The 23,874-nt window shown below is 44.7% G+C and overlaps 1 protein-coding gene across 1 annotated transcript in view; it reads right to left on the reverse strand.

Moving 5' to 3' along the window:
• slc25a12 (solute carrier family 25 member 12) overlaps positions 1 to 23,675 on the reverse strand; it is a 24,972-nt gene extending 1,297 nt beyond the window's left edge. Inside the window, exons 1-17 of the mRNA XM_071361202.1 lie at positions 23,442 to 23,675; positions 22,617 to 22,670; positions 19,229 to 19,374; positions 16,939 to 17,054; positions 16,308 to 16,447; positions 16,068 to 16,214; positions 15,839 to 15,977; positions 15,106 to 15,199; positions 14,881 to 14,965; positions 9,920 to 10,004; positions 9,137 to 9,295; positions 5,465 to 5,517; positions 5,231 to 5,311; positions 760 to 900; positions 520 to 658; positions 246 to 404; positions 48 to 138 (exon numbers count right to left, since the gene is read on the reverse strand). Of these exons, the coding sequence (XP_071217303.1) occupies positions 48 to 138; positions 246 to 404; positions 520 to 658; positions 760 to 900; positions 5,231 to 5,311; positions 5,465 to 5,517; positions 9,137 to 9,295; positions 9,920 to 10,004; positions 14,881 to 14,965; positions 15,106 to 15,199; positions 15,839 to 15,977; positions 16,068 to 16,214; positions 16,308 to 16,447; positions 16,939 to 17,054; positions 19,229 to 19,374; positions 22,617 to 22,670; positions 23,442 to 23,453 (1,841 nt within the window). The 5' untranslated portion in view covers positions 23,454 to 23,675. The remainder of the gene's footprint in view (positions 1 to 47; positions 139 to 245; positions 405 to 519; positions 659 to 759; positions 901 to 5,230; positions 5,312 to 5,464; positions 5,518 to 9,136; positions 9,296 to 9,919; positions 10,005 to 14,880; positions 14,966 to 15,105; positions 15,200 to 15,838; positions 15,978 to 16,067; positions 16,215 to 16,307; positions 16,448 to 16,938; positions 17,055 to 19,228; positions 19,375 to 22,616; positions 22,671 to 23,441) is intronic.
• Between the last annotated feature and the right edge of the window lie 199 nt (positions 23,676 to 23,874).

The raw sequence follows: 23,874 nt of genomic DNA on the forward strand, positions 1-23,874 counted from the left end.
TGTATGATAACTTGCGTTATAACAGTGGGGAGAGTGTGTGTACTTACTGCCCTCCGAAGTCCACATTTAACCACCGCTGTAGAAGCTCATAGGTCACCAGAGTCACCCCAAACTGAGGAGAGGATCGACACATACGAGCTGGGGAGAGAGACAGAGTGTAAGCAAATTCCCATTTCCACACACACACACACACACACACACACACACACACACACACACACACACACACACACACACACACACACCTCCAGCTCCCTTCCACAGTGCTCTGAATCCCTCCTCATGCATGATTTTCCTGAAGCAGTCCGTGACTCCAGTGTAGGTGGTCTGTCCCGCCCTCGCTGCTACCTGCAGGCGCGTCTTGATGACATCAGCAGGCGTCACCAGGGAGGCAGCAGGGATACCTGGGAAATGTAGTCAAAGGGTATCACCTGTGGCTATGACTGTTTTTGTCAGTCAAATAAAATGGAATTGAATTGCATCGCTGGGTAGGTGTGTGTGTAGTGCGTGTGTGTGTACCGCCGATGGCTCCAGCAGCTAACAGCTGTAATGCGCCCAGTCTTCCCTGTTCGTCGGCGAACTGAGCCTTGGTGTGGGCGTACACTGGGAAGAAGATGGCTGAGAAAGGGATGTCTCTCAAGAAACACGCTTTAGCACCCTACACACACAAAGGGTAAGTGACAGACATTTTCAATCAAAAGGCCTTTGTCTCCCAAAATACAAGCACAATGCCACCAGACGTAATGGTCAAACACACACCTTGTAGAGGCCGAACAAGCCGAGGTCTCGGATGACACTGAGGGCGCTGATTCTGGGTCCTGTGGTGATCTCTCCTGCCACCTGCAATCTGATCTTGACTATCTCCAGCGGGTTAGTAAAGACCACCTGGGAAGCCCCTGCCTGCGGAGAGTGACATAGGGTACATGAGGAAGGGAGGGTTGCTACCACAGCCTCCCATTTAAGTAGGATTAGGTAGAATAGAATGGGTGGGGTTTAGGGTTGGGAAGTTTGAGCGAGATGGAACAGACTTGTTTATGTGCTGCTGTGCGGTTTGTTGCTAACGTTTCGTGCTGCAAACCCAGCTTCAGACGCAATCGTTAGGCAAAGGTAAGTGTAGGAAAGGATGAAACAGGATCTGTGCCACCAGTAAGTACAGATAGTAACGTTAGTATAAATCCCCCCGCACAGTCCCCGCAGCTGGACAACTTTCTCATGGCTTCTGGAGGGAAATGCTATAGGAAGGCTCAACTGGTGTCGCTCATTCAGCCGACAGAAACTTTCAACCTGTTCTCCCCATTAAGCAACGAGTCAGAGTCTCCTCTGGTCTCTCCTCCATCCGTTACAGGGTCTGAGACGCCGAAGCCTCCCACCATTAGCTCTGACAAATTGAACACCCTAGTCATTGGCGACTCCATTACCCGTAGTATTAGACTTAAAAAGAATCATCCAGCGATCATACACTGTTTACCAGGGGGCAGGGCTACCGACGTTAAGGCTAATCTGAAGATGGTGCTGGCTAAAGCTAAAACTGGCGAGTGTAGAGAGTATAGAGATATTGTTATCCACGTCGGCACCAATGATGTTAGGATGAAACAGTCAGAGGTCACCAACCACAACATAGCTTCAGCATGTAAATCATCTACAAAGATGTGTCGGCATTGAGTAATTGTCTCTGGCCCCCTCCCAGTTAGGGGGAGTGATGAGCTCTACAGCAGAATCTCAACTCAATCGCTGGTTGAAACTGTTTTTGGCCCTCCCAAAAGATATCATTTGAGATAATTGGGACTCCCCCACAATCAGGACCAAGTCCTTCACCCCTCCCTAACTGGAGGGGTGCTCTCATCTTATCTATGAACATAGACAGGGCTCTAACTCCCCCAGCTCCACAATGAAATAGGGTGCAGGCCAGGCAGCAGGCTGTTAGCCACCCTGCCAGCTTAGTGGAGTCTGCCACTAGTATAGTCAGTGTAGTCAGCTCAGCTATCCCCATTGAGACAGTGTTTGTGCCTCGATCTAGGTTGGGCAAAACTAAAAACATGGCGGTGTTCGCCTTAGCAATCTCGCTGGAATAAAGACCTCCTCCATTCCTGTCTTTATTGAAGGAGATTGTGATCTCACATCTCAAAATAGGGCTACTTAATGTTAGATCCCTCACTTCCAAGGAAATAGTCAATGATCATAATCTTGATGTGATTGGCCTGACTGAAACATGGCTTAAGCCTGATGAATTTACTGTGTTAAATGAGGTCTCTCCTCATGGTTACACTAGTGACCATATCCCCCGCACATCCCACAAAAGGCAGAGGTGTTGCTAACATTTACGATAGCAAATTTCAATTTCCCCCCCAAAAATGACTGGGTTTTCATCTTTTGAGCTTCTAGTCATGAAATCTATGCAGCCTACTCAATCACTTTTTATAGCTACTGTTTACAGGCCTCATACAGCGTTCCTCACGGAGTTCCCTGAATTCCTATCGGACCTTGTAGTCATGGCAGATAATTCACATTTTTGGTGACTAATATTCACATGGAAAAGTCCACAGACCCACTCCAAAAGGCTTTCGGAGCCATCATTGACTCAGTGGGTTTTGTCCAACATTTCTCCGGACCTACTCACTGCCACAGTCGTACTCTGGACCTAGTTTTGTCCCGTGGAATAAATGTTGTGGATCTTAATGTTTTTCCTCATAATCCTGGACTGTCGGACCACCATTTTATTACGTTTGTAATCGCAACAAATAATCTGCTCAGACCCCAACCAAGGCGCATCAAAAGTCGTGCTATAAATTCGCAAGACAACCCAAAGATTCCTAGATGCCCTTCCAGACTCCCTCCACCTACCCAAGACGTCAGAATACAAAAATCCGTTAACCACCTGAGGAACTAAATTTAACCTTGCGTAATACTCTAGATGCAGTCGCACCCCTAAAAACAAAAAACATTTGTCATAAGAAACTAGCTCCCTGGTATACAGAAAATACCCGAGCTCTGAAGCAAGCTTCCAGAAAATTGGAATGGAAATGGCGCTACACCAAACTGGAAGTTTTCCAACTAGCTTGGAAAGACAGTACTGTGCAGTATCAAAGAGACCTCGCTGCTGCTCGATCATCCTATTTTTCCAACTTAATTGAGGAGAATAAGAACAATCCAAACTTTATTTTTGATACTGTCGCAAAGATAACTAAAATGCAGCATTCTTTAAGAGAGGATGGCTTTCACTTCAGCAGTGATAATAATTTCATGAACTTTGACGAAAAGATCATGATCATTATAAAGCAAATTATGGACTCCTCTTTAAATTTGCGTATTTCTCCAAAGCTCAGTTGTCCTGAGTCTGCACAACACTGCCAGGACCTAAGATCAAGGGAGACACTCAAGTTTTGTAATTCTTGACACATTGATGAAAATAGTCTTGTCTCTAAACCTTAAAGCTGCATACTGGACCCTATTCTAACTAAACTACTGAAAGAGCTGCTTCCTGTGCTTGGCCCTCCTATGTTGAATATAATGCACGGCTCCCTATCCACCGGATGTGTACCAAACTCACTAAAAGTGGCAGAAATCAAACCTCTTGAAAAAGCCAAACCTTGACGCAGAAAAAAATAAAATCAGCCTATATCAAATCTCCCATTCCTCTCAACATTTTTTGAAAAAGCTGTTGCACAGCAACTCACTGCCTTCCTGAAGACAAACAATGTATACGAAATACTTCAGTCTGGTTTTAGACCCCATCATAGCACTGAGACTGCACTCGTGAAGGTGGTAAATTACCTTTTAATGGCGTCAGACCAAGGCTCTGCATCTGTCCTTGTGCTCCTAGACCTTAGTGCTGCTTTTGATACCATCGATCACCACATTCTTTTGGAGAATGGCCTACACGGACAAGTTCTGGCCTGGTTTAGATCTTATCTGTCGGAAAGATATCAGTTTGTCTCTGTGGATGGTTTGTCTTCTGGACAAATCAACTGTACATTTCAGTGTTCCTCAAGGTTCCGCTTTAGAACCACTATTGTTTTCACTATATATTTTACGTCTTGGTAATGTCATTCGGAAACATAGTGTTAACTTTCACTGTTATGCGGACGATACACAGCTGTACATTTCGATGAAACATGGTGAAGCACCAAAATTGCCCTCCCTGGAAGCCTGTGTTTCAGACATAAGGAAGTGGATGGCAGCACATTTTTTACTTTTCAACTCGGACAAAACAGAAATACTAGTTCTAGGTCCCAAGAAACAAAGAGATCTTCTGTTGGATCTGACAATCTTGATGGTTGTACAGTCATCTCAAATAAAACTGAAGGACCTCAGCGTTACTCTGGACCCTGATCTCTCTTTTGACGAAGGAGAGCTTTTTTCCATCTTCGTAACATTAGTGCTAAACACGGCTGCTAGAATCTTGACTAGAACCAACAAATTGGATCATATTACTCCAGTGCTAGCCTCTCTACACTGGCTTCCTGTTAAGGCTAGGGCTAATTTCAAGGTTTTACTGCTAACCTACAAAGCATTACATGGGCTTGCTCCTACCTGTCTTTCCGATTTGGTCCTGCCGTACATACCTACACGTACGCTTCGGTCACAAGACACAGGCCTCCTTACTGTCCCTAGAATGTGGGGGAGATCTTCGTGGGCTATACTCGGCCTTGTCTCAGCGTAGTAGGTTGGTGGTTGAAGATATCCCTCTAGTGGTGTCCTGCCTGTTTTGCCCTGTCCGGGGGGTATCGTCGGACAGGGCCACAGTGTCTCCCGACCACTCCTGTCTCAGCCTCCAGTATTTATGCTGCAATAGTTTGCGTCGGGGGGCTAGGGTCAGTCTGTTATATCTGGTGTATTTCTACTGTCTTATCCGGTGTCCTGTGTGAATTTAAGTATGCTCCCTCTAATTCTCTCTCTCCTCTCGGAGGACCTGAGCCTTAGGACCATGCCTCAGGACTACCTGGCCTGAGGACTCCTTGCTCTCCCCAGTCCACCTGGTCACGCTTCTGCTCCAGATTCAACTGTTCTGCCTGCGGCTATGGAACCCTGACCTGTTCACTGGCCTGGTTCCTCTCTAGGTTTCTTCCTAGGTTCTGGCCTTTCTAGGGAGATTTTCCTAGCCACCGTACTTCTGCATTGCTTGCTGTTTTGGGTTTTAGGCTGGGTTTCTGTACAGCACTTGTGTGACATCGGCTGATGTAAAAGGGCTTTATAAATACATTTGATTGATTGATTGACCAGTCTTACTCACACAGGCTCCAGCCAGCACCTCAGCAGCAAAGGGAATGGTGTCGCCTTTACCGGTGAACTTATCTCTCACAAAGTCATTCACCTACAGGGAGAGAGGGGGTAGAGAGAGAGGGAATCAGCAGAGATACTACAGGGGGAATAGCCAGGAACGTCTGAGAAAGAATTTAGTGTTAATTAAGGATTCATCTCCATAGTGATTGGCTGAGTGAACAGGAGGGGGAGGAGTTTGACTCACTGTGAGTTTGATGGCCTTCTCTGGAGCCACGCCTATGAGCTGGGGAAGAAGACCTGGAGAGCAGCATGGGAGATTGAGTCCACATATGACATGAACCACATCTCACGATGACTAGTTTCTCAGGGTAGAAGGAGAGAAGGGAGGAGAAGAGTGCAGGGATGAGAATGAAGGAAAGGGGAGAATTAAAAGGACAAAGGAAGAAGTGGATGGACGGATGCAGGTTTAGTGTTGCAGTGTGGGTGAGCCAACACTAGATGGGAGACACTTCAGTCCTTTTCCCATCAACAGAAGAGAGAGCAGAAGGAGGAGAGCAGTGAATATAAACTCAGCAAAAAAAAGAAACGTTCCTTTTTCAGGACCCTGTCGTTCAAAGATAATTTGTAAAAATCCAAATAACTTCACAGATGTTCATTGTAAAGGGTTTAAACACTGTTTCCCATGCTTGTTCAATGAACCATAAACAATTAATGAACATGCACCTGTGGAACGGTCGTTAAAACACTAACAGCTTACAGATGGTAGGCAATTAAGGTCACAGTTATGAAAACTTAGGACTGTCATGACGTTGCCGTCTTTGGGTACAGCGAGCACCATCCCCCTCTCTGCCTCCTACAACCAGGCTGCTGTGGTCAGAGAGGTCGTAAATTCCTAGGGAAGAGCCTGCCTCATGGCCACACAGTATAGAGACAGAGTGAATTTTCATAGAGAACAAAGTAATTTCTTCCACCTCACAGAACTTGAGGTCCGAACAACATTTATGTTCCGGAGTAGGTATAAAAGATTGGTGAAGAATCCAGCTACGAACTGGTCCGTTTGTTACAAGTTTGTAAAACTCATGAGAGATGGTGCGGCCACATTACCATAACGCTGTTTATATAATAGCCTCAGATATGAGGTTTACATCTAATTGTTGTATAAGACGAATGAGTGAGGATGATACTGTTTGTAAAATTGTGTAATGTGATTTTGGACTGTTTAATGAAGGAAACTCCAATTCCCTTTTGAGTTTAACTAAATCAGAGGACCGCCCATGAGCCCAGTTAGGGTCGGGCATCCTGGGACAGGCCCTTTTCTGCAACTTCCGAATAAAACCCCCACTCGGGTTTTCCATCACCAGACCATGTTTCTCCCAAACATGAGAGGACAAAGGTTGCAGACCAGCTTACCTCGATAACGAGAGGGCCAAGGTTTGAGACCAGACTGCTGAATATTTTAACCATTCCACGTGGTTAAACTCTTAGACTATCGATACCGACAGAATAAGAACAAGTCTTTGATATTAATTACTAGTCTGCAGCTAGGAATTAGGTATCATTGAACGCGAAGAACGACAACCGCCGAAACACCTATCCATAACGACATGAATGAATGTCACTCTGAACTATCCACTCTAACCACAACAGAGAGAGAGAGAGAGAGGACGGAAACTCCAACAGAAACTAACTTTTCCGCAGAGATCCCGACGACACACTGAGCGTAAATATATATATTGATTGCAATTGTTCCCGAATGAGTGAGCGTTCATGTGCAAAGGATCAGCATTTCAATTGTTATAATTATCAACGTTGTAGTGTCTCATCTCAGTTGACCCCCACTTCCCTTTTTGTCCACCAAGCCGCGATACCGGTTTATCCCACTAGGGAAACTCCGTTATCATTTCCTTGTAAATATCTACTGTTTGTTTATGCAGTTCTGTGAATTACTTAGTTAATAAATGATTTAAGACAATTGATGTATGGATGACTCAGTGAAGACTGAGTTTGTGCAGATAACCAACAATATACGACGTTTGGAATGAGACTAACGTGAGGTAAAATAAGTAATTAATTAATTCAAAGACTAATTGATCAGATATAAAATATCAGAAAAGTTATATTAGGAAAATTATAACTTTGTAATCTGAATATTTTCCTTGGTGCCCCGACTTCCTAGTTAATTAGTTACATGATTAATCAGTTTAATCGCGTAATAATAATTACAGAGAGTTATTTGATAAATAAGTCTTCAGTTTAATGATGCCAAAGACACGACAGGACACTAAAGAGGCCTTTCTACTGACTCTGGAAAAACACCAAAATAAATATGCCCAGGGTCCCTGCTCATCTGCGTGAACGTGCCTTAGGCATGCTGCAAGGAGGCATGAGGACTGCAGATGTGGCCAGGGCAATAAATTGCAATGTCCGTACTGTGAGACGCCTAAAACAGCACCACAGGGAGACAGGACGGACAGCTGATCGTCCTCGCAGGAGCAGACCACGTGTAGCAACACCTACACAGGATCGGTACATCCGAACATCACATCTGCGCGACAGGTACAAGATGGCAACAACAACTGCCCGAGTTACACCAGGAACGCACAATCAGTGCTCAGACTGTCCTCAATAGGCTGACAGAGGCTGGACTGAGGGCTTGTAGGCCTGTCTGGTCAGGACGTGCCTTACAACATCACCGGCAACAACGTCGCCTATGGGCACAAACCCACCGTCACTAGACCAGACAGGACTGGCAAAAAGTGCTCTTCACTGATGAGTCGCAGTTTTGTCTCACGTGGTCAGACTCGCGTTTATCGTCGAAGGAATGAAAGTCACACCGAGGCCTGTACTCTGGAGCAGGATTGATTTGGAGGTGGAGGGTCCGTGTGTCACAGCATCATCGGACTGAGCTTGTTGTCATTGCAGGCAATCTCAACGCTGTGCGTTACAGGGAAGAGGAAGACATCCTCCTCCCTCATGTGGTACCCTTCCTGCAGGCTCATCCTGACATGACCTTCCAGCATGACAATGCCACCAGCCATACTGCTCGTTCTGTGCGTGATTTCCTGCAAGACAGGAATGTCAGTGTTCTGCCATGGCCAGCGAAGAGCCCGGATCTCAATCCCATTGAGCCATTCTCCCCAGAAATGTCCGGGAACTTGCAGGTGCCTTGGTGGAAGAGTGGGGTAACATCTCACAGCAAGAACTGGCAAATCTGGTGCAGTCCATGAGGAGATGCACTGCAGTACTTAATGCAGCTGGTGGCCACACCAGATACTGACTGTTACTTTAGATTTTTACCCCCACCTTTGTTCAGGGACACATTACTACATTTCTGTTAGTCACATGTCTGTGGAACTTGTTCAGATTATGTCTCAGTATTTGAATATTGTGATGTTCATACAAATATTTACACATGTTAAGTTTGCTGAAAATAAACGCAGTTGACAGTGAGAGGCGAGTTTCTTTTTTTGCTGAGTTTAGGTAAAAGAAGAGCAGGATATGAAAAATATGTGGACCAGGAGAAAAGAGTGAAGGAGACAGGGATGGAAAGAGAGATAAAGAGCAGAAGAGATGGATAGAGGGGAAAACAGCAGCCAAGAAGGGAACAGCGATCAGGAGAGCAGCCATGAGGGGAAGAAGAGCGATCAGGAGAGCAGCCATGAGGGGAAGAAGAGCGATCAGGAGAGCAGCCATGAGGGGAAGAAGAGCGATCAGGAGAGCAGCAATGAGGGGAAGAAGAGCGATCAGGAGAGCAGCCATGAGGGGAAGAAGAGCGATCAGGAGAGCAGCCATGAGGGGAAGAAGAGCGATCAGGAGAGCAGCCATGAGGGGAAGAAGAGCGATCAGGAGAGCAGCTATGAGGGGAAGAAGAGCGATCAGGAGAGCAGCTATGAGGGGAAGAGGTGTCTGTCCGTACCTCTGTAGAATCCGAAGAAGCCTTCATAGCGCAGCACCTTCTTGGCACAGTCAAAGCTGTTCTTGTACATCAGTTCTCCTACGAACGAGCCTGTACTCCTCTGGTTCTGCATCCTGGTCTTAACCAGGTCTATTGGATACACCGCCGTGGCTCCCGTAGCTACACACACACACAGTAGGTTTTACTAACCTTGTGGGGACACAGTTGATTCCTATTCAAAATCTTATTTTCACTAACCCCAAAACCTAACCTTAACCCTAAACCTAACCTTCAACAAGCAAGCCCAATTGTTTTTATTTTTGGTTGTATTTGACCCCCTTTTCTGATCTCGTCTCACTGCCGGCCTGCCACAAGAGCGCGTTGAGCCAAGTAAAGCCCCTCGCCAAACCCCCACGAAGCTGGGCCAATTGTATGCTGCCCTATGGGACTCCCGTTCACGTCCGGTTGTGATACAACTCGTGATCGAACACAGGTCTGTAGTGACGCACCTAGCACTACTATGCAGTGCCTTAGACCACTGCACCACTCGGGAGGCCCCCTAATTTAAACCCTAAACCGCCTAAAAATAGCCAAAATGTCCCCAGTTGGTAGAACTTCTGTTTTGTTTAATATGCTATAGTTAAATTATTCTATAGTTAAACATGTCTGTCAACATACACAGAAGATATGAACCATCTCAAATATGAGCTTCTAAGTGTGCTATTGAAACTGGAAATATTTAAAATGTACCATCCCTTACCTCACCCAGTCCCTTACCGCATCACCCCCTCCCCAGTCCCTTACCTCCAGCAATTGAGCCCAAGCTGAAACGGTAGGCCGACTCTGCAACCTGCAGCAACACTGACCTGGAACCATCACCTTGGCTCTGCTACAGAGGGACAGAGAGGGACAGAGAGGGAGGGACAGAGGGACAGGGACAGGGAGAGGGAGAGGGAGAGAGTCACACATGTATGCTCATTTACTTGAGCGCACACACACACACCAGCACGCGCGCGCACACACTAGCACACCCACCCACCCACCCACCCACCCACACACTAGCACACCCACCCACCCACTAGCACACACTAACACCCCCACTAGCACACACACACACCCACCCCCACTAGCACACCCACCCCCACTAGCACACCCACCCCCACACACACACACCCACCCACTAGCACACACACCCACCCACTAGCACACACACCCACACTAGCACACACAAAACTGAAAGAGCGAACCACTGCTTTTAATCAGGGCAAGGCGACCAGAAACATGACCAAATACAAACAGTGTAGCTATTCCCTCCGCAAGGCAATCAAACAAGCTAAGCGTCAGTATAGAGACAAAATATAGTTGCAATTCAACGGCTCAGACACGAGAGGTATGTGGCAGGGTCTACAGTCAATCATGGACTACAAAAAGAAAACCAGCCCCGTCGCAGACCCCGATCTCTTGCTCCCAGACAAACTAAAAACCTTTTTGCTCGCTTTGAAGACAATACAGTGCCACTGACACGGCCCGCTACCGAAACCTGCGGGCTCTCCTTCACCGCAGCCAATGTGAGTAAAACATTTTCACCGAGTTTACCCTTGCAAGGCTGCTGGCCCAGACGGCATCCCTAGCCGCGTCCTCAGAGCATGCGCAGACCAGCTGGCTGGTGTGTTTACGGACATATTCAATCAATCCTTATCCCAGTCTGCTGTTCCCACATGCTTCAAGAGGGCCACCATTGTTCCTGTACCCAAGAAAGCTAAGGTAACTGAGCTAAATGACTACCGCCCCGTAGCACTCACTTCCGTCATCATGAAGTGCTTTGAGAGACCAGTCAAGGATCATATCACCTCCACCCTACCTGACACCCTAGACCCACTCCAATTTACTTACCACCCCAATTGGTCCACAGACGGCACAATCGCAATCACACTGCCCTATCCCAACTGGACAAGAGGAATACCTATTTAAGAATGCTGTTCATCGCCTACAGCTCAGCATTTAACACCATAGTACCCTCCAAACTCGCCACTAAGCTTGAGACCCTGGGTCTCGACCCCGCCCTGTGCAACTGGGTGCTGGACTTTCTGACGGGACGCCCCCAGGTGGTGAGGGTAGGAAACAACATCTCCACCCCGCTGATCCTCAACACTGGGGAGAAGGTGGAACGTTTTAAGTTCCTCGGCTTACACATCACGGACAAACTGAAATGGTCCACCCACACAGACAGCGTGGTGAAGAAAACGCAACAGCGCCTCTTCAACCCCAGGAGGCTGAAGAAATTTGGCTTGTCACAAAAAACACTCAAACTTTTACAGCTGCACAATCGAGAGCATCCTGTCGGGCTGTATCACCGCCTGGTACGGCAACTGCTCCGCCCACAGCGGTAAGGCTCTCCAAAGGGTAGTGAGTTCTGCACAACGCATCACCGGGGGCAAACTACCTGCCCTCCAGGACATCTACACTAGAGGTTGACCGATTAATCGGAATGGCCGATTAATTAGGGCCGATTTCAAGTAAATCAGTATTTGGCCGTTTTTTTGTTGTTTTTTTAACACCTTTATTTAACTAGGCAAGTCAGTTAAGAACACATTCTTAATGTCAATGATGGCCTAGGAACGGTGGGTTAACTGCCTTGTTCAGGGGCAGAACGACAGATTTTTACCTTGTACGCTCGGGGATTCAATCTTGCAACCTTACGGTTAACTAGTCCAACGCTCTAACCACCTGCCTCTCATTGCACTCCACGAGGAGCCTGCCTGTTACGCGAATGCAGTAAGAAGCCAAGGTAAGTTGCTAGCTAGCATTAAACTTATCTCATAAAAAAATCAATCGATCAATCATAATCACTAGTTAACCACACATGGTTGATGATATTACTAGTTTATCTAGTGTGTCCTGCATATAATCGATGCGGTGCGCATTCGCGAAAAAGGTACCTAACCATAAATATCAATGCCTTTCTTAAAATCAATACACAGAAGTATATATTTTTTAAACCTGCATATTTAGCTAAAAGAAATTAGCAGGCAATATTAACCAGGTGAAATTGTGTCACTTCTCTTGCGTTCATTGCACGCAGAGTCAGGGTATATGCAACAGTTTGTGCCGCCTGGCTCGTTGCGAACTATTTGCCAGAATTTTACGTAATTATGACATAACATTGAAGGTTGTGCAATGTAACAGGAATATTTAGACTGATGGATGCCACCCGTTAGATAAAATACGGAACGGTTCCGTATTTCACTGAAATAATAAATGTTTTGTTTTCGAGATGATAGTTTCCGGATTCGACCATATTAATGACCGAAGGCTCGTATTTCTGTGTGTTATTATGTTATAATTAAGTCTATGATTTGATATTTGATAGAGCAGTCTGACTGAGCGATGGTAGGCACCAGCAGGTTCGTAAGCATTCATTCAAACAGCACTTACGTGCGTTTTGCCAGCAGCTCTGCTGTTTATGACTTCAAGCCTATCAACTCCCGAGATTAGGCTGGTGTAACCGATGTAAAATGGCTAGCTAGTTAGCGGGGTGCGCCCTAATAGCGTTTCAAACGTCACTCGCTCTGAGACTTGGAGTAGTTGTTCCCTTGCTCTGCAAGGGTAACGCTGCTTTAAGGGTGGCTGTTGACGATGTGTTCCTCGTTCGAGCCCAGGTAGGAGCGAGGAGAGGGACGGAAGCTATACTGTTACACTGGCAGTACTAAAGTGCCTATAAGAACATCCAATAGTCAAAGGTATATGAAATACACATGGTATAGAGATAAATAGTCCTATAATAACTACAACCTAAAACTTCTTACCTGGGAATATTGAAGACTCATGTTAAAAGGAACCACCAGCTTTCATATGTTCTCATGTTCTGAGCAAGGAACTTAAACGTTAGCTTTCTTACATGGCACATATTGCACTTTTACTTTCTTCTCCAACACTTTGTTTTTGCATTATTTAAACCAAATTGAACATGTTTCATTATTTATTTGAGGCTCAATTTATTTTATTGATGTATTATATTAAGTTAAAATAAGTGTTCATTCAGTATGGTTGTAATTGTCATTATTACAAATACATTCAAAAAAATTGTCCGATTAACCGGTATCGGCTTTTTTTGGTCCTCCAATAATCGGTATCGTTATTGAAAAATCCTAATCGGTTGACCTCTGATCTACACCACCCGATGTCACAGGAAGGCCAAAAAGGATCATCAAGGACAACAACCACCCGAGCCACTGCCTGTTCACCCCGCTATCATCCAGAAGGCGAGGTCAGTACAGGTGCATCAAAGCTGGGACCGAGAGATTGAAAAACAGCTTCTATCTCAAGGCCATCTGACTGTTAAACAGCCATCACTAACATTGAGTGGCTGCTGCCAACATACTGACTCAACTCTAGCCACTTTAATAATGGAAAAATTGGATGTAATAAATGTATCTCTAGTCACTTTAAACAATGCCACTTTATATAATGTTTACATACCCTACATTACTATCTCATATGTATACTGTACTCTATACCATCTACTGCATCTTGCCTATGCTGCACGGCCATCGCTCATCCATATAATTTTATGTACATATTCTTATTCATTCCTTTACACTTGTGTGTAAAAGGTAGTTGTGAAATTGTTAGGTTAGATTACTTGTTAGATATTACTGCATGGTCGTAACTAGAAGCACAAGCATTTCGCTACACTCGCATTAACATCTGCTAACCATGTGTATGTGACCAATACAATTTGATTTGACACACCCACACACACAAGCGCGCGCACACACACACACACAAGCGCGTGCACACACACTAGCGCGCGCACACCCACACACTAGCGCGCGCACACCCACACACTAGCGCGCGCACACCCACACACTAGCGCACGCACACACACACGCACGCTAGCGCACGCACACACGCGCGCGAGCGCACGCACGCACGAGCGCACGCACACACACGCACGCACACGAGCGCACGCACACACACGAGCACACGCACACACACGAGCACACGCACACACACGCACACACACGAGCACACACACGAGCACACACACGAGCACACACGAGCACACACACGAGCACACACACGAGCACACACGAGCACACACACGAGCACACACACGAGCACACACACGAGCACACACACGAGCACACACACGAGCACACACACGAGCACACACACGAGCACACACGAGCACACACGAGCACACACGAGCACACACGAGCACACACGCAAGCACACACACACTAGCACACACACACTAGCACACACACACTAGCACACACACACTAGCACACACACACTAGCACGCACACACACACACTAGCACGCACACACACACACTAGCACGCACACACACACACACGAGCACGCACACACACACACACTAGCACGCACACACACACTAGCACGCACACACACACTAGCACGCACACACACTAGCACGCACACACACACTAGCACGCACACACACACTAGCACGCACACACACACTAGCACGCACACACACACTAGCACGCACACACACACTAGCACGCACACACACACTAGCACGCACACACACACTAGCACGCACACACACTAGCACGCACACACACACTAGCACGCACACACACACTAGCACGCACACACACACTAGCACGCACACACACACTAGCACGCACACACTAGCACGCACACACTAGCACGCACACACTAGCACGCACACACTAGCACGCACACACTAGCACGCACACACTAGCACGCACACACACAGACAGGTCTCTTACCTGTTTCTGTATCTCAGCCAGGTGATAGGGCAGTGCTCCCTCCTCCAGTGGGGCTATCCTCTCAATGTCAGAAACGTTCAGACGTCTGAGACAAAACACAGCACAATTACCACATAATATTCAATAAGCTTGCCCCAGCATTCTGAACAGGTATGTTTGTGTAAGGCACACATATATTATGCATACAATGCAAGGCTGAAGAGCGATACTCATGCATGTGTTTACCCAGAGTGGGAGTGAAGACCTGATAACTGGTACAGGATGTCGATCTCCATGGGAGAGATCTGGCCAAACTTGTTAGCAGCAAAGATAAACTCCTCTAGAGAGAGGGAGATCAAGAGGGAGGAAGAGGGGAAGAGAAACAGTGTGTGAGAGTGAAAAAGAGATGGGTTAACAAGTCTGCATAACACAGACATACTACATAGAGATTGAGAGACCTCGCCAAGACTCTTCAACATAACAGTTCCTCTGCTGGCAGCTAACAGACGACTGGAAAGGGTGATCCCACTACTCCTCTCACTCTAACATGTCTGGAACAGGGTACTCCCCAAAATATTTTAACAAGGTGGTTCTGCTGAGTACGGCCGGGGAGGAGACCCAGAGGGTGGTAGTGCCCCCCTTTGGACTCAGAGATTTGGGCGTTTTTTAACACCTGTAACTGCCATTTCCCGCAATCTAGAGCAAAAAAATGCCTTATATGAGAAAAACGCAACAAAAAAGCAAATATTAAATAAAAGTAGTTAATTTTAATTTGTTTTATTACATAGTGGAGTAGCCAGTCCACAAAGGTGGAGCAGTGCCTCTCACATTCTTTGGGGAGAACCCTGGTGTGTCGGTACAGTACAGTGTGTGTGGAAGGGTATACAATTGGTATGGATGGGAATACATGTGTTCCCTTTAGTGACCAGTGTGTTCCCTTTAGTGACCAGTGTGTTACCTTTAGTGACCAGTGTGTTACCTTTAGTGACCAGTGTGTCCTTGCGGGTACCGGCCAGTGTGCTATAGATCTTGCGGATCAGCTCCATGTTGTTTAGGAGAGAGTTAAATGCGTTGAAGTAGGAGAAGCTGACCATGTGAGAGGTGCTGCCCCCCGCAGCCTGGGAGAACAATCACACAGAGGGTTAGAACATCCAGTCTTCCCCCCTGACCTCCTCCCCAACACATTTACAGTACACACACGCTCCTACCGAAACCAGGTTTTCCTCCACGAACGGTGTGAGCACGTGGTGTCGGATGGTGGCCATGATGTCACTAAAGTCCATGGCAGAGATGGTGCCGCTTTTGTTCTTGTCCTTCTGGGCAAAGGCCTGGCGCGCATGTTCCAACTGTAACTCCTGTAGACAAAGAAGACAGTGTGTGTGTGGTGTGTGGTGTGTGTGTGTGTGTGTGTTGTGTGTGTGTGTGTGTGTGTGTGTGTGTGTTAATACCTGTAGGAACTGGGTGAACTCGAGGTAGCTAAGGCGTTTTTTGCGATCGTGTCCAAAGTGCAGGCGGATGAACTCACAGTCCCAGTTAAAGGGGATGTGGTGGTGCACTGTGGTCTGGCTGAAGATGTCCCGCACATTCTCTGTTAAAGGGGAGGATAAAGTGAGAGAGCGCCATAGAATTGGAATGAGTAGAATGGGTTTGCCATTGAATGCAATGTTGTGTTGGGAGAAAAGGCGGCCATATTGGGTGTACCATTTTAAAATGTCTTCACATCTCAGAATTCTGTTTCTTTCTGTGTATCTGTGAAACAGGGACAATCTGTTCAACTCATTCTAATTCTATGCCAGACAATTAATAGCCCACATTCGTCAGATTTAGAATTACAGTAACCTTTAGGCTGAGTGAGTATACTAACAAACCAGAATTGGTTCCCTTTAATTATTAGGCATGCCAGGCACACACACACACACACCCACCCCCTCTCAAGCACTAAAAAGTGTGTGTGAGAGTGATTTAGAGAGAACGTAAGTGTGCTAAATCGTAATCCTATCAACAATTAAATGATTGCAACATTTTCTGGGCTGAAATCATGGGAACAGTTGACGAAAGCATGTACACACAGTAACGTACCAAAAGAGATGTCTCCAGTGCCAGTCTTGTCAAACAGCTGGAAGGCTACGATGAAGAGGGCATCCGGAACACACAGCACCGACTCAAACGCTAAGAACTCCTGGAACGAGATCAGCCTGTGTGTGTTTTGTGGAAAGAGAGAAAGAGAGGCAACATTAAAACACATTACACACATGAAGCCATGCAGGACAAAGCTTCACTTACACAACATCCAATCAGAAGGAGAAAGGCTCAGCTTTCGCTGAAACATCAGAAAAATGTCAACAATGACGTAGGGTGAGATTAGACCATGCAGTATTTCTAAAAATACCCCATCTATTTAAAATACTGTTAACCAATTGTCATGGATTTCAGTTCATTTCTCTAGACTGAACTAAAATTAGAAGGTTCTGTGGGGATTGGCTGCTTGTAGGTCATTACTTTTAATCAGCTCTGAATGACACAGATGTGTGGTTCTGCACCCTGCAAGAGAATGCCAAGCGTGTGCAAAGCTGTCATCAAGGCAAAGGTTTGCTATTTTGAAGAATATAAAAACATATTTTTAGATATGTTTAACACTTTTTTGGTTACTACATGATTCCATATGTGTTGTTTCATAGTTTTGATGTCTTCACTATTATTCTATAACAGAGGTCGACCGATTAATCGGAATGGCCGATTAATTAGGGCCGATTTCAAGTTACAACAATCGGTAATCGCCATTTTTGGACACCGATTATGGCCGATTACATTGCACTCCACGAGGAGACTGCGTGGCAGGCTGACTACCTGTTATGCGAGTGCAGCAAGGAGCCACGGTAAGGTGCTAGCTAGCATTAAACTTGTCTTATAAAAAACAAATCACTCACTAGTTAACTACACATGGTTGATGATTTTACTAGTTTATCTAGCTTGTCCTGCGTTGCATATAATTGATGCGGTGGCTGTTAATTTATCATTGAATCATAGCCTACTTCACCAAACGGGTGATTTAACAAGCGCATTCGAAAAAAGCACTGTCTTTGAACCAATGTGTACCTAACCATAAACATCAACGCCTTTCTTAAAATCAATACACAAGTATATATTTTTTAAACCTGCATATTTAGTTAATATTGCCTGCTAACATGAATTTCTTTGAACTATGGAAATTGTGTCACTTCTCTTGCGTTCAGTGTAAGCAGAGTCAGGGTATATGCAGCAGTTTGGGTCACCCGGCTCGTTGCGAACTGTGTGAAGACCATTTCTTCCTAACAAAGACGGTAATTAATTTGCCAGAATTGTACATAATTATGACATAACATTGAAGGTTGTGCAATGTAACAGCAATATTAGACTTGCTACGTAACGGTTCCGTATTTCACTGAAAGAATAAACGTTTTGTTTTCGAAATGATAGTTTCCAGGTTTGACCATATTAATGACCTAAGGCTCGTATTTCTGTGTGTTATTATATTAAGTCTATGATTTGATTAAGCAGTCTGACTGAGCGGTGGTAGGCAGCAGCAGGCTCGTAAGCATTCATTCAAACAGCACTTTCCTGCATTTGCCAGCAGCTCTTCGCTGTGCTTCAAGCATTGCGCTGTTTATGACTTCAAGCCTATAAACTCACGAGATTAGGCTGGCAATACTAAAGTACCTATTAGAACATCCAATAGTCAAAGGTATATGAAATACAAATGGTATAGAGAGAAATAGTTCTATAATAACTACAACCTAAAACTTCTTACCTGGGAATATTGAAGACTCATGTTAAAAAGCAACCACCAGGTTTCATATGTTCTGAGCAAGGAACTTAAACATTAGCTTTTTTACATGGCACATATTGCACTTTACTTTCTTCTCCAACACTTTGTTTTTGCATTATTTAAACCAAATTGAACATGTTTCATTATTTATTTGAGGCTAAATTTATTTTATTGATTTATTATATTAAGTTAAAACAAGTGTTCATTCAGTATTGTTGTAATTGTCATTATTACAAATAAATAAATAGGCCGATTAATCGGTATCGGCTTTTTTTGGTCCTCCAATAAATCAGTATCAGCGTTGAAAAATCATAATCGGTCGACCTCTAGTAAACATATGTCCCATGCAAATAAAGCCCTTTGAATTGAAATGAGACACAGGAGAGAGAGATAAATAGAAAGGGAAGGAGACAAGGCAGGATGCTTGAGCAACTGTTCCACAGAAAGAGAGAACAGAGAGAGAGGAGGCAGCTCTTTACCCATCTTTTGGTGAAGAGAGGGTGTGTGAAATAAAGATAGACAAAGAGGATGACAGAGAGAGGGTGAATGTAGGCAGCTCCTTACCCGTCCTTGGTGGTATCAGCTACACCTGCGATGAGCTGTACAGTTTTGGGGTTGTGGTGGATCTGTGTGTGCAGGCCCAGGTATTTCTGCACAAAGTCCCCCGGGGTCATTAACTTCTCGCCATCTGCATCCACCACACTGGCATGCTGGAGGGGTTATGACAGACAGAGTCACACTGGGTCCGTTCCTTGTGTTGTTATAACAATCATAACCCTGAGCATTATCAACTCCTCTGTCATGCTTAGAAGAATTACGACAGAAACCCACATCACATCATTTTGAGTTTCCTGCTAAACACTGACATGTTGAGGGGGGTTAGGACAGAATGCATACAGGGGGAGTTTGGGTTCCTGACTTAACTCTTATCCATCACACTGGCACGCTAAGGTGGTTCTAAATGTGACGCTATAATGTGGCTCTTACTTCTTCCCGGGTAGACACACGATAAGGGCATTGATTTTGTTAAGGCCTCACACTCTGGCAGTATAAACTGTGCACTGTGTGTAGACAATGTGTGAACAACTCGAAAGCCTATATACATCAGATATGCTCAATCAATGAGCATCACTCTCCAAATATAACTACGTATGACAATAGCCACAGGAAGTAGTTTGGGGGTGCTGCGATTTTTTCTTGCCCCTGTCTATACCAGACCACTAACACAGGACTAGTAAAGGCCCAGTGCACTACTTTTGTGAAAATAATTTAAACTAAATGTGTGAGTTTTCACTAGCATGTGACTTGAGTTTGATAATTATCTGTAAAAAACAGTTAATATAAAAATACTTCCTTGAAATGTTTTTCAGTCTCTTGAAATACTTTGCAAATGCAACTTTTTCTACGTTAAAATGACCATTTCAGTTTCTTTTACATTTTAGTAGATGCTCTTATCCAGAGCAAATAACAGTAGTGAGTGTATACATTTTCATACTGGCCCCCCATTGGAATCGAACCCACAACCCTAGCATTGCAAGCGCTATGCTCTACCAACTGAGCCACATCACCACAAACCACTTGATGTCTCAATGTACTAAATGTTTTTCCATCATGGTGATGAAAAGTCTACAGGTACAATCCAAGATGACCAGCCTATGTACAATACAGTAATATACATTTACATTAAGTGGTTTGTAAGGACGCTAAATGAATACTGTACAAAGTGGTTGTTTTTCATGTTATTTGATCAAGAAAAATATTTAATTTGATGTGGATGTTTTGTGTCTTTGCCCATAAATTTGCACCTTTTGATGTAAATGTTTGAGAACAGGGTTTTGTTCTTTCTGGATTCCATTAGAATCACAGAATCACAGAGAAAGGGACATAGCAACAACTCTTACAATTCCAACTATTGAATCCTGCAAGATACTGTTCTTCATCATACAACTACCTTTTTTGCCAAAGCAGAGATTTAATGATTTTTTGCTGCGCAACAGACATCTATATTGGTCCGCTAATACTAGTAAAGGCCCAGTGCACCACTTTTTTAATACAGTCAAAAAATAAAATAAAATTTTCAGGGGGTGCTAAAGCACCCTCAGCACACCTACCCGCAGTTATGCATATGACTTGACATGTCCGACTGACAACTAAAGGTGAACTAGCCTATTTACAAAGATTCCGATTCCTTAAAGGAATAAGAACTTTCCAGAAAGTATTTTGGGTAAGGTCTCTTTACCTAACCTTTCATTTTAGTAATTTAGCAGACATTCTTATCCAGAGCGACTTACAGGAGCAAGTAGGGTTAAGAACCTAGCTCCAGGGGACACTGACCAATTTTTCATCTAGTCGGCTCGGACTACCTTTGTGAGCTAAGCCATCTTAGGCTTTATGTTATGTTTTCAGTAGCTCTATTAGCCCATACGAGGCACTGACTGCTGTTTCATCCACAGAGCCATGAAGGATCAAGCACAACAGTGTGCAACTGTAAATACACTTTAGAAGTGCCATTATTTATGTTCAACATGGAACTCACAGCTTCAGCGGGTTCTGAGAAATGCTGAATACTAAATGCTGTACAATCTTTCAATGTTTTGACTAATACATGACCTCTAACTCACACATTTTACATACTGTATGTCATGTGAATAACCCCCCCCCCCCCCCCTTTGTATAGCCTAATGTACCATCTGCTGACTGACCAGGTGAAAGCTATGATCCCTTATTGATGTCACCTGTTATATCCACTTCAATGTTAAAGAAGGTTAAAGAAGGATTTGTAAGCCTTAAGACATTGTGTGTGCCAATCAAAGAGTGAATGGGCAAGACAAAATATTTAAGTGCCTTTGAACAGGGTATGGTAGTAGGTGCCAGGCCCACTGGTTTGTGTGTGTCAAAAATTGCAACGCTACTGGGTTTTTCACGTTCAACAGTTTCCCGTGTGTATCAAGAATGGTTTACCACACAAAGGACATCCAGCCAACTTGACACAACTATGGGTACCATTGGAGTCAAGATGTGCCAGTATCCCTGTGGAATTCTTTTGACACCTTGTAGAGTCCATGCCCCAATGAATTGAGCCTGTTCTGAGGGCAAAAGGGGTGCAACTCAATATTAGGAAGGTGTTCCTAATGTTTTGTACACTGTGTATAGGTGCCCTGCCAGGGAGGGAAACAGGCAGAACTGACAGCCCTCCCATGCCGACGATGACACAGTGTGAACACACAGGCAATTAGCTTTGTAATTCAGCCGATAGATGCTTGCTTACTCCATCACAGAATGCCTGCCACATTCAAACACAGGCAAATGTCACATGACTCAAGCTATGGCAGAGGGATTTCTTGTGGCAAGGTTAACTGACACTGATGTTTGCTACCAGCCCGGGCACTCATGCCATGCCCATACATGATACAGCCTGCCCTTCTCAGTGATTTAATGCATAGGGTGCATTCTACTCTATAGCCTCTTCTCCATGTAGAACAGATGAAGAGGAAACACTATTGAGATACACCTTTCACCATTACTGTGTTGTGTGTATTTTGGTATTTTATTAGGATTCCTATTAGCTGTTGCGAAAGCCGCAGCTACTCATCTTAAGTTCCACACAAAACATTGAATAATACTGAACATTAATAGACAAGAACAGCTCAAGGACAGAACTACATAACATGTGTGGGTTGGTCTTTAATTAAAGAGCATAGTGACCTAGCTCCCCACAAGATTCCCTCAAGCTAAATCATGACTTCAGTTCACCCTGGGGGGATAGTGACCCTAGATGTTTCCCCAAGGAACTGAACTATAGTCCGTTTCGCATCATCTTCCGGATGGTGGAGGTTAGGATTTAGGGAGGGTAGCTGATTCCAAGCTGTGATTGTGAGTCACTTTGCATATAAACTGTGCATAGTGATCATTTGAGGCAGGCTAAAGTTGAAGGCCAAAGAGTTGTTCTTACCTTCTGAAAGATAACCTTCAATTCGCTCGGGTCTGCCCGTTTGGTGGATTGCACCTGCCAAGCAATATGATTAAGATAAAAATGTTAAGGTAATAACTCGTCCTGCAGCAAAAACAAATACACAGCGGCTAGTTACATTTACATAATGTAAACGGTTAACTAACTAGCTGTTTGGTTTTGTAATCAATACTAGCTAGCTGACACTGGGATAAAGTGTGTCTCCTTGCAATTGGAAATTACAAATGAAAAGATTCCAAAAGCAAACAGAGGACTTGAAAGACTGCTATCCTACAAGACATATAATTATTGTCAAAACGAATGCAAATGCAAAGTATCACACCAACTGTTACTGCAGGTGAGTTGACCAGGAAACACTGCTACTGCTAATTAGCTAGCTACTGGCTAGTTAGCTACAGTAACGTTACTCAAAAGATGAAGACATAAACCCTTCTTCAAATTACTCGTTAGGTTTAAAACAGCAAAGAGCAGAGCGGATAAGAGGGTATTTAGACACACGATGGTAGTTGAGTGATGCGGTTGTCATTATTGCACAATCTTGCGAGTTAGTAGAGCTAGTATCGCAATGTTAATCAGATGTAGATGCTAGCCTTATCGCTAACTCCGCCTAGTGGATGTTCATTCAAGGCCAGAGACCGGGCGTTACCGCAGTGATGCACGGAACAATGAATGCCCTACACCCGCTAAAAAGAGACTCAAATAATCCCTTAAACGATATAGTCAATATACCCAATACAAAACAGATAAAACATGCAGACAACATTAAAAGCAATTTCTGAAACGTAAAGCAAGCGATGCCGAAGTCACCTTGACTGCCATGTTGGTTTTGACGTCACGTACAGTTAGCTAGCGCAGGCGCTTTCACTGCAGAATTCCAAATAAATTAAATGAAAAGCAAACTCCGGTCTAATCTGAGACGATTGCATCAACCCCACTATTCTAGTCTAGTGCGTGTCCCTCTGACTCTCTGTTCTAAAAGTGTGTGTCTCTTCAGCTGTAGCGGTCGTGGTTCGAGCCTTCCAAGGGTGACGTAAGGACACGTTTCTAAGCCTGAGTGAAAAGTGAAAACAGACTGCTAGCTATTCAGACCAATCGAATAATTAACCTGGCCACACAAATACAGTAGCCTATTTGTGGGAGAACAAATATTGCATAGCATAACCGTGGGAAGTAGAGGTGCTGAGGGTGCTGCAGCACCCCCTGAAAAATCATAATAATTTATTTAAAAAAAAAATATATA

This window comes from Salvelinus alpinus, chromosome 23 (genome assembly GCF_045679555.1).
Source record: "Salvelinus alpinus chromosome 23, SLU_Salpinus.1, whole genome shotgun sequence".
NCBI lineage: Eukaryota > Metazoa > Chordata > Actinopteri > Salmoniformes > Salmonidae > Salvelinus > Salvelinus alpinus.